The following is an 11,254-nucleotide window of genomic DNA, read 5'->3' as shown; positions in this document are numbered from 1 at the left end:
ATCTTAGAGCATTTTCGAAGCAAATATATAGAATAATGTCTCATTCTAGTATTCTCATACGGGCCCAGAAACGCTCGGTAATACAGAGGTGGGTACAAAAATTGTGCTGCTCTCATTGGCCGACGATTCTTTGTTGAGGCAAGATTCGTAGCGGATTGGATACGCAGTAAAACGATAAGGCGTGTGCGCCAGCTTAGGAATCAAGAGAATTAAGAAGAGCATGTAGGAGTAAGACCTAAGCTGAAGTGAGCACACGTCCTCACCATTTTACTGCATATTCAATCCTCAGTGGATCCTGTGTCAGTAGTGAATCGTCAACCAATCAGAGCAAAGAAAATTTCTATGAGACACTTGCTACGGATCAAGATGCGGCCTGGAGGTGTGCAGGAGTATAACGCAATACTGTACGTACTAACGTTCGCTTTCAGTCGAAACATAGGAGGTAGTTCCAGGTTGTACCTGCTTACGAAGCCAAGTGTTTTTTATTATTTTTGGGTCTCATTTTTTTACCATTTTTACACGTCATTGCGTTTCTTAGTATAATAATAAACATATCTTTACTACTGAAATGAAACAATTGGTGTTGTTACTATTGTGTATATCTTATTAAAAAGATCTTTTCCGTATTAAATTAAACTAGATAATAATAAATAAATTATATATAAGAAGAAAATTAATAGAAAAATTATAAATAGGTATAGGATCCTGAGACTTCTTTGTTCATAGTACTTCATAGATGCTGCCTCCAGATAAACACGCACAACACAACAAGGTAGAGAACAGAGGACTGGAGTCTTAGATTTTTCACTTTTAAATTCTAAAGCTTCCTTACCATCGTCATTACGAATCATTCATGATTGCAGGTTTCATAGTAAGAATCGAGTATTTTGTACACTTAATTTTTACTACAGATAGCTTTATGATTTGTAAATAGCCAATTTATACGATACGGACATGTCATTAAACTTAAATGATGAAAATGGTATTCATGATATACTACATACAATATTTCAGTCATACAGCTTGTTACATAGCAACATTATAGAATCTATAACGTCATATCTCGTTTATCATACAATAAAATCTGTCTAACTGTAGAAATGTTTTTCTTCATACATATTCAAAGTACAGTCAAGTTTCCGAGCTCTTCCACAAAATTTTTGCACCCGTACATAAGTATATGTGTGCAAAACTGCGTAACTTCGTACATGTACCTACCGTTTTACACCACTGCAGGGTTAAACACGGTTGGACACGATTGGACACAGTTACACTCGGTTACACAATTCGTATTACGAATACATTTCAAACTTGTTAACCGTGTACACATGTAGTTTGTTTCCCAAAAGTGTATTTTTTACGTGCCACACCGTGCCGTGCCGCTTCGCGTTCTGACTAACTAACAAAGACAAATTAACTCGTTCTATCCGATTAACAAGTCAAACAGAAAATAAATCAATGTCGATTGAAATTATTTCGTGCATTTTTGTGGTCCTCGTGGTACATCGCGTGCAGTTTCCGAACGATATCTTTCGTTCTATCAGAGATGAAATTGTCTAATCGACCCAGCACGTTCACACCTCGAACTATCATATCGAAACCTTTGTTCACTCTTTCTGGATCGATACGAGCGATCGATTTATCGGACATGCTATTTTTCCAGGACAGTTCCCGTTCCTTCCCACGTATTCCTTTGGTGGTCTCCGTAATCGTCTGACAGAAGGTTTTATTGAATCTTTTTATATAGACAAGTTGAATGAAAGGAATTGCCGAACTTACCACTAAAACGACAAACACTAGCAGCAACATTTTGTTCATATTCTAATTTATGTTAATTCTTTTCAATTAGACAATAACTGACAGTGCTATGCTCTCTAACATTGCACGTCGTGATTTAACGAGTTTGTTCGTGACTCTTGCACGAATATATGCATGTATTATGTGCCCATCGGAATGGTATTTGCTGACACGGTATGAGGAACGCTTGAAAATCATAAATCATTTTGAAGCTTTGAGTAACACTGTCAATAAGTATAATGAATGATGAAATTATTTTGCCATAATGTATAAGAAAAACCACGTTACCGTCAACGTATTGATAATTTGGCAAGCATATTTAATCTAATCCTCATTTGAATATAGGTGGTAGAAATGCTTGAAAACGAGATTATTATAGACATACACGCACATACATATTGTATATTGTATATCACAGTAATGCAGTATCTCAATATTCCAGATAATAACGTATTATCTTATATGTATATGTTGATATATACCATACGAAACGATACAATGCATTTTACTCTTTACCGAATGGCAAATATGAAATGGAAGGGAAGCAATAAAAGGAGAATCGTTAAACCGATTGCAAGATGTATTTGTTTGATCGTTTTCTATACATTGTACACGTCATATACGCAAAGTGCAAGCGCAAAAGTATTCGATTGATCGAAATTAATTTGCTTTGTCAGAAGCATGCAGAAAACTGTTATAAGTTTGATTTTAATTCGGTGAAAGATTACTATTTCATAAATTATATTTTTTAGAATCGTATGCTTCGAGTTTGTCTGATTCTGATATTTTAGAATAAATGGACTGGGTAGAAAGAAAGTCGAAAAAAATTACTCCTTTTTGGTAGAAGCAGCGGTTTGCTGAAGCAGATTGTTTAAATTTTGTGTTGCTTCTACGGTAATATCGACCGCCTGTTTCGTAAACTTGGCGATCTCCTCCTGGATCTTGCTCGAATGCTGATTCAAAGTCTTTGCTGTTTTATCGGATTCTGAGAGCACTGTCTGTACACCTTGTTTGAATTTCGCCTCCAAATCGGCTAGTTGTTGCTTCGCGTTTCCACTGGTAACTTCATCCAGACCTTTAGTGATTTTCCCTTTCACGTCGTTCCATACGGATTCCAACTCGGGACTCTTACTTTGAATCTGAAACAACGATCACCAACGATTTTCATTAATTGTTGCTTCAATACGTGTTCCTTACCTTCCGTTCCATCGATAATGACAATAGTTTGTACAAAAATACACATGTTGACGATTATACGTGTTTTCGATACTCTTCACACCCGATGAATTTTTTTTATAAATTATTAGGCGAATATTTTGAACGTAATTTAAAAAGACAAACAATGGAAATAGTAAAACAATGACGACTGTGATACACAATCTCGGCTAGATGAAATTAAAAAGTTGGAAGAGACGTAAATTGAATACCTCTGCTGTAACGTTCTTCAAGAACGTTTCAAAATTCGCCGCGAAGCCGGTTGTTTGTTCCTTAACGGTTTTGAGGAGGGTGTCTTGATCAGGCAGGTTTAGTTTCTCTTGGATTTGTTTAGTGATACTGTTGATGTTGTTTTGTGCTTGATTAATAAGATCGGTTAATTGATTCCCATCAGATCCTTGGGTGTTTGTGGATGCGGTCTCGGTAGCCGGCGCGACTCTAGCTTCCGTAACCACAACTGCCAATGCTAACGCGATTGCGATGATGCTCTTCATTTTTTTAATTTTTTCGCTTTTCGCTTTCGCAGACTCTCAACTTATTTATATCGACTGATCATCCCGCTGTCGGAGCTACCAGCTTTATAGGCGATTCTTATCAAGGGTGCACGAGGGCACCGAATTTTTTATCTTGTTTCGACGAAGATGAATCATAACACACGCAAACGCACGCATATCTCTCGTTCATCTCGTCTTACTAAGTGAATTTGCAGATTCAACGGCGAGATCCAGGCTGCGATAGTATATAAAACTCAACAAATCGTGAAAAGAATTGTACGTGTTAATAAAGGGGTTGCTCGTGGTACAGTCGCGGATCAATCGCAGGTCGCAGCGGAGTCGCGAGCCTCGATACAGTTGCAGTAAAGTCGCGGCACACGGCACACATGCAGTACAGTTGGAATAACAACAGACGGATTATTGTAGGTCTTTGGATTGGTCTCCGGCGCATAAAGATTGCCAAGAATCAGCTATTGATTAGGAATTTGAAATTAAGATTGCGAAGCAGCTGTTGGACAGTATTATTGTAATACCTGTATTAGCTCGAAAAGTAATGTTCATCGCACGTGCTGCTTGCTTTCGAAATAATGAATCGTACGAATTTCAAACACTCGTTCGCGGACTGATACCTAAAAGTCAGAGGTGAAAAACGTCATCGGAATTATCTGTAATTTCAGATCGGCGTTTTTTATTTCTGGAAATCAAATGAAAATCAATGCTGCCCAATATGATTCAAGACTTTGCATTTCATGCTAGAACGTGATTATTTGCTCAGAATGGGTGACTCGTCTGATTGTTTTGTCATTAAGTTGTTTGGGCCGTTCCGTTGTATGTTCAGTAAATACCGAGTACCGATTCTCTTAGAATGATAGGTCAAGGGGGCAAGGTCCCGAGGAAAGTTCGTAACATTGCATTTGTAGATTATTTTATACGTTTACCAATGCCACGCGTAATGCTCCTAGAATTTGTCTGAACTGAGAATAGCAGAGCCATTTGTCAATCTTTCATCTTGCTCGTTTATTATAGATACGAGATGGAGTAAGCCATATCGTTGAAAAATTCATCGAAATATTATTGTAGCTCGGAGCTAACTAATTCTAAGAAAGCAGCATACATAGCATAATGCTATTGCAAGCAGATAACATGTTGTTTAATAAAATTCGCAGCTGTTCCAATGTTGTTTTCTGATTCTCCCGTCCATTCTTCAACCGCTTTTTATCTTTCATTCAAAAGATTCAAAAGAACAGTGAGTCGCGTCTCGTCGAGATTCTATCAGTTTCACAAGGCCTTGTATGTATACGATCACCTTGAAATGCAACCGATTGTTACGAATGACGTGCTGCATTGTGGCATTGCATTGCACTGCATCGCTTTGTATTAAGTCAGATCGTTCATTGGAGTTTCGGTACTATACATATGTAGATTTGTATGGAAATATTAAAAAGGAATCTTGTGAAACTATGTTTTCAGGAATTATTAAGATCCGCGATAGAATCGTGAGGATTACGATTACAAGTGGAAACGTTTAAATCGAATTTTTAGTTCGAACTTTGAGTGGGGCGAATAATTTCCAAACCTATGTTTCGATGTGCATGTTTTATTATTTTATTCGTAGAATTGGTCCCGCAAGTGCTTTACATAACTACGATCATCGATTAATCGTGCAGCATATTGTGTCATATATTGCGATAAACTAAAGTATAATATTTTATCGCGGCGCTCAATGTCAAAGTTGACGCTGCTTTCAACTTCGAGTTACGCAACGTGTCTCCAAGCGGCATTCGCGAAGAACAAAAGGAAATTTTGAAATCTTTATAAGATCGTTCGTCTAAAAATACATGTTTCAAGTACAATTTCTGTGCGCATGAACAAAATTTTCACCGCGCGTGCAAGTGTACACGTAGGCCGTGGTGTTGTATAATATAACATTATTAGATATTTTATTGTATCATTGCATAATATCGCATAAAATGTGGAACATGTGGAGGATGATTAGTCGTGGAGCTTTTCACCAATCTTTTCAGCTTCCTTGCGGATATGGTCGCCAGCTTGGTTCAACAGTGTTTTTGCTTTGTCGATGGCATCGTTGAAGTTGCTCTCGTTCATCCATTCGCCCATTTTTTGGTTCAACGTGTCGGATGCGCTGTTCCAAGCTTTCTTCACCTGGTCCGCAATGTTATCCAAACTGTTGGGCGTTGTTGGGGCTGCTTGCGGATCGTCCGGCATAGGGATCGCCTAGACCAAATCATAACGATTAATAAGCAAACGATCGAGGCCACTTCAATTTACAACTTTTCTTTTCATTTTATAGGTCCGAATAATTCAAAGAATTATTAACTACGCAGTGATTTTTTTAGCCGAATGTAAATGCCAACAGAAACGATTTCAACGAAATTACGTTACATTGTTGGAGGCAGCTTGTTGGTTTAAAAATGAAACTGCGATGGTTACTGATATGGATATAACTGTATCAAGAAATGTTTGACTACCGACGCGAGATTCTTTTTACTTTATTGTTTTTTTATTTACTTCGGTATATCTATAAAATCTAGAATTTGAAATCTGAAATTTAACAATAAATAGTTGCATCGTTAAAAATTATTGTAAATACCTGGAAGACGTAGAACAAGCAGACCATTAAGAAGGCCGTAAATAAAAGTCGTGCCATGGTAGTAGATGCGTTTCCTGTGTTAGAAGCGTCGAGTAGCAGTGCGATAGTTTTCGTCGAAGAGACAGCGGTAAACTGCTTTGCTAGAAACGGCGTGACGAACAGGCACTAGTACCATCAAACGAATTAAGATCAAAGATCACTCGGCAATAATCAACGACTCGAACGACTCGGCCTCAGCGCTCCCGCGAGACCCCAATAATCAACGAATCAGGCCTCTGTGCTCCCGCGAGATCTGTCTATTTCTTTCGTGGTTGGTCTTTGTCGATCAACGACAAACGGTATAACACGATTAGACACGACTGTATACGATTAGACACGACTAGACTCGACTAAACACGATACGATTGTTCCAACCGCCACGTTGAAAACTGAAATCAATTGTCCACGGGACAGCAGCTTTTATCGGAATTAATTGTTCTACGTCGCGGAGTGAATTGCATTTTCTTCAATCAATTCTATTGTCTTGCCGGAAATTGTATAACCTTAGGTACCCCCCTTGCCGCCTCCTGTCTCACTATTTTCGTACCCCGATTATCTTTGAAAATTCACAAAGCCCCGGTTGATGAGTCACGCGATCGATCGGCAAAATCTCTTCATTGAACGTTTCGCATTCACGCTGGCTGTTACCGAAACCCGCCGAGCTCACTGAAAACGATTCTGAAATCGACGCGGTTGGGTTTTGCAAACGGTAAACATGTTCATCCAATGTCAGTTTTATTTTACAGACTTCCTTGGGACTGGTTTACAAACGAGCTCAAACATTTTCTCTTGTTCGATGTACGCGATTGATTACGGTATACATTACGTGCACGACATATTACCTGCGTCGCATTAACGACGAAGACGCTCAACCGCAAAGAGTAATGCGGGGATCGTTAGAATTTGCGGATCGAATATAGAAACGGTTGGTCGTTCGAACCCGTGCACGTTTCATCTTGGTTGCTCTCGACTTGAACGGATTAAAATTGATCGGTCCGCGGCTCTCTGGAATCGCGCACAAGCCCGATCAAAGCCGTGCCCGTGTCCGTCTCTTTGTGCCCGTGTCGTTTCTAGGAAGAATGACGATCGTATTCTCCAAAGTGGCATCAACATTGTCCACGATGAGATCAATTTCGTTTGCGGCTAGTTGCAATGTCACAATCTAATCTGCAAGGATTGTTTTTGACTGTCATCGTACGATGCACCGCCGTATGGGCCGATGTTTACGAACGGCCGGGCAAAAAGCGTCGGAAAGGGAACATTGAATTTATGCGGTTTGATATTCCATCGAATTTATGCCGTAGCGCTGTCGAGACGAGGTCGGCGCCTATTATATTTTTATAACGCTGTTCGATAGTTTTCAGATAGTCTGCGTAAGCTCGTGATTGATAATCCGGCTGCGAGTCCCTTGAATTGAAGTATGGCAACGGGGGAGTGTAATAATTAGAATTTTCTTGTAACGCAAACGGAAACAGGGACTCGTGCTTACCACCTGTCGTCAACGAGTCGAACGGAACAGCGACGTTTCGCAAACGCGACGGCGAGATTGCTAAAGAAGACCAGTCGAATCGCGGCGAGTAACTCGGCGAATCCATTTTAAGGGATTCGTCCGGTCTCGAGAAATACTCTGGAATTTCCAATAATGCTGCTCGTAGTGGAAGGTTATCGTTCGTGGCTTTTTCTAAGACTTTGTTCGATCTAGACTTTTTCGATCTAGATTTTTTCGATCTAGACTTTTTCGATCCCATTATTACTGCGTTCCTTCTGGTCAGCTTATTATTATTATCATCATCATTATTATCATCATTATTACCGTTATTATTGTATGCTATTGTTTTTAATTGTGAAAAAGGGAAAATGGATCGCAAGCGATCGGTAGGTGACAAGAAATCGGTTGGAAGATTTTGTGCTATCTGAAGCGGCGGGGATATTTTATTCGGTAGGAGAAACGCCTTGGCGACCCTCGACGAATCAATTATATCTTTCCGAATTGGAGACGAAGATCCGTCCATAACCGCCGAACTTGGATTGGAAATTGCATCGAGCAGACCTTTTCCGTTGTTCAGTATACTGTTCAGAGATGGTTTTATCTGAATGTTCGATAAAAGTGGTGAAATTAAATTTCTTACTGGGTCAATGATATGTTTCTGAAAGCCGGACATGGGAGAACCGTGACCGAAATCTCGCAGCGTATTGACGAGCTCTTTAAAAATAGCGAACAATCGAAATAGCGACTCGTGATCGAAAAATTGATCGAATAACGATTCTATGAACGATAATATTTTCTCGAGGGAAAAAGGTTTACCCGCGAAAAGATCCGGCGAATATTCCCGAACGAAACGCAACGTGTCTTCTTTCGCGCCGACAATTTCTTTCCGCAGATCGTTTACAACGTCTGCGTTAGAATCTAGATTGAGATGCGAGTCGACGAGTTCCACAACGCGATCAAGAAAATTTCTGACGGCAATATCCAGCCGATTCCAAGTTTTCAGAATGTCGTCTACAGGAACCGAGTTTTGAAAGACAATGAGCAGATAGTCGAAATATTCGGGATTGCTGAGAAACTTCTCGACGCGGGTCAAACAATATTCTACCACCTCGAGGAGATTTTTGTCCGAGAGAAGCTCGAGCAGCGAAATCAAATGATTCTGTTGGCTGTTTGCATCGAACAGTTGTTCATCGAATCCTAATTCGTACATTAAGTTCTCGGTAGCGATTAGCACATAATGGAGCAACTTGTCGGCCTCGCAGAAAATCTCGTGCAACGTGGCACCGGTTTCGCGATCGTGAATAAACTCTGAAGCTTCCACTTTACAGGAACAACACTGCCGTTCTTCCCGTATCAACGACGACAGATCAGTAGGTTCTGTTTCGATTTCAGCTTTGGTTACGGTTCCACTTTCTGGTTCTGTTTCGGTTTCCGCTTTGGGAAGTACTGGATCCGTTTCTATCATCCTGTCGGCGATGCGATGCTTTAGCAATGAATTCGATTCGTCGTCGGTGTTCTGGAAGGAATCGTTCTTTCTGTCTCAGAATGACGAACCCAATCAAAAATCTGTTTTACCTGCTCGCCATTTCCCGATGGTACTGTCAACGGTGACCGGTTTGAACCATTCGTCGCCATTTGTAAATCATTTTCAAGAACTTTCCAAAACTCGTGGACACTCGGTGCGATCTAGGAGCAATGAATTAAATACGGAACGAACGACAAGTTATTTTTTACGATTTCGATGAAAGTTAATTGACAATCGGTTACAGGTTGATCATCCAGAACAACGAATGACAATTACCAGTAGCTCTTCCGTCGTTTCATCTTGGCTTCGTCGAATCGTTGAATCACTGCGCGAGTTTTCGTTGGCACATACTAGAATACCGGAAAATATAATCACCGTGAACGAAAGAACAAACGAACGTCCGTTCCTCATACTTTCTATCAAAAGAATTACTCGTCAATTTCGTCTGCCGACGGTTCATATATCTACCTTCATATATACTCGCATGATCGATATCTCGTCGGACAAGACAGCACGTATACCGTGAGCAATTTCGACAACAAAGAAGATTATTACTTTACGGGAATCAAGTTCGATGTGATACCGTCGATCGAAAATTTTAGTTGCTCAGATCCTTGAAAAACGATATTTATTTCTACAAGAATTACGCATGCGTTTCTGATCTAATCGAACGCGACGAGTTACGACTTCATGAATTGAAGGAAAAGATAGGAAACGGAAACGAAGACGAAGTCGAAGACTCGTAATCAAGAAGCATTGTATTTTCTTATTGCAAGCATTAAATCAAAATGTATGCTACGAGCTGAACAATTACGATTATAATGTCAAGGTTGAAGCGTTACAATCTACTGCAGACAAGAGTGAAATCGGTGTCGGTCAACGTGCAAACAAACAATCGTTGCGTCGCTGATATCGTGTCTATCGCCGAACTGGTACGCTTCGAATTTGATTGATTCATAGTTTTCTGTTTCAGATCCGGCTTTCCATGGAATGGGCGTGTAGTTTAACCCTTATCAGATATCAGATATTCAGGTCTAATCTATGATGTCACGTCAGAGGTGACTTACAACCGTTATGGGTTAACATCCGCGCGACTGCGAAACTTCGCAAGCTGGAAGAAGTACCCTGTCGACTCGCGTGGTGAGTCCTTTCAATCGTTCAACGTATTTGGGTGCAGACGGATTGGATGTGATTCTGAAACGAAAAAAAGAGAAAAGGAAGAAGAGGCACGGGAATGGTTCAGTCTTTGCGAAAGCGAAAGAATTACGTTCGGTCTAGAACAGACGTACATGTGAAACTTACTCTTTGATGGAAACTGGAACGTTAACTTGGAAATTATATTTTTTCGACGGGAGGAACGAGACAGTATCGCCGACAGGTGGAAGATACGTATCGTACGCGTACGTTTTTCCTCGCAGGGTATCTTCGTTCTGGATGATTTCTTCCTTTGACAATGTTGTAGTTTTTAGGTAAGGTATATCTACGGCGATTGGGTATTCGATGCGACGTGAACGAGGTTGTGCGTACATGTCCGAAACAACTTTTAGATCCAACGACAACGGGATCTTCTGGTCTTCCACAGGTGGTTTCGGCCCCTGAAATTCATTGATCTTATTTTTCCCTTCTTTATCGCCGTTCTTCGTCGCTTTTTTCCAAGCACGAGAAAGCATCGATCACAAGAATAGTTTCTAATTACTTGCAAGTCAACAAGCATGGACTTTTACCTCGATCGTGACTGGTAACTGTAGCTGGCGCGAAGCGACACACGGTTCGCCGTACGTCACTATTTTCGGTCTGTCGTAGACAAGGCTGTGACAGTGTCTAAAACAAACTCCGATTAGCAACCAGATCAACATTCTCGATTTTCTTGATTGCATGACGAACACGGTATCTTCGACTCGAGATTATGAAAAAACTGATGGCAGAACGATCGCGCACACTTAATATACGGGTACAGTTCATCGAAAAGATTCTCCTTCCTGTTTGTTGTTCACCGAAGCTGTTAGATGTTTTCCATTTTGCAATAATTATTCCCAAATATACATGAACGGATGCGGATGTACGAAAACGCACGATTTCTCCAT

General features: G+C 40.3%; 4 protein-coding genes across 4 annotated transcripts; all 4 read right to left on the bottom strand.

Moving 5' to 3' along the window:
- Positions 1-832: 832 nt before the first annotated feature.
- Positions 833-2,233, bottom strand: LOC144475567 (uncharacterized). Its single transcript, XM_078191580.1, has 2 exons — positions 1,780-2,233; positions 833-1,713 (listed from the first exon to the last, which is right to left on the bottom strand). Exons 1-2 carry the CDS (start codon positions 1,816-1,818, stop codon positions 1,456-1,458), a joined length of 297 nt encoding a protein of 98 aa, XP_078047706.1. The 5' UTR covers positions 1,819-2,233; the 3' UTR covers positions 833-1,455.
- A 126-nt stretch (positions 2,234-2,359) lies between these two features.
- Positions 2,360-3,581, bottom strand: A4 (apolipophorin-III-like protein). The gene is made up of 2 exons (XM_078191577.1): positions 3,225-3,581; positions 2,360-2,936 (listed from the first exon to the last, which is right to left on the bottom strand). The coding sequence occupies exons 1-2, from the start codon at positions 3,504-3,506 to the stop codon at positions 2,625-2,627; spliced, it is 594 nt and encodes a 197-aa protein (XP_078047703.1). The 5' UTR covers positions 3,507-3,581; the 3' UTR covers positions 2,360-2,624.
- A 1,506-nt stretch (positions 3,582-5,087) lies between these two features.
- On the bottom strand, positions 5,088-6,546 carry LOC144475566 (uncharacterized). Its single transcript, XM_078191579.1, has 2 exons — positions 6,118-6,546; positions 5,088-5,741 (listed from the first exon to the last, which is right to left on the bottom strand). Exons 1-2 carry the CDS (start codon positions 6,172-6,174, stop codon positions 5,499-5,501), a joined length of 300 nt encoding a protein of 99 aa, XP_078047705.1. The 5' UTR covers positions 6,175-6,546; the 3' UTR covers positions 5,088-5,498.
- A 2,680-nt stretch (positions 6,547-9,226) lies between these two features.
- On the bottom strand, positions 9,227-11,247 carry LOC144475565 (uncharacterized). The gene is made up of 3 exons (XM_078191578.1): positions 10,895-11,247; positions 10,473-10,765; positions 9,227-10,364 (listed from the first exon to the last, which is right to left on the bottom strand). Exons 1-3 carry the CDS (start codon positions 11,045-11,047, stop codon positions 10,250-10,252), a joined length of 561 nt encoding a protein of 186 aa, XP_078047704.1. The 5' UTR covers positions 11,048-11,247; the 3' UTR covers positions 9,227-10,249.
- Between the last annotated feature and the right edge of the window lie 7 nt (positions 11,248-11,254).

Source organism: Augochlora pura, chromosome 10 (genome assembly GCF_028453695.1).
Source record: "Augochlora pura isolate Apur16 chromosome 10, APUR_v2.2.1, whole genome shotgun sequence".
Taxonomy (NCBI): Eukaryota; Metazoa; Arthropoda; class Insecta; order Hymenoptera; family Halictidae; genus Augochlora; species Augochlora pura.
Note: the sequence above shows the minus strand (reverse complement) of the source record. Positions and strands in the feature narration are given on the sequence as shown.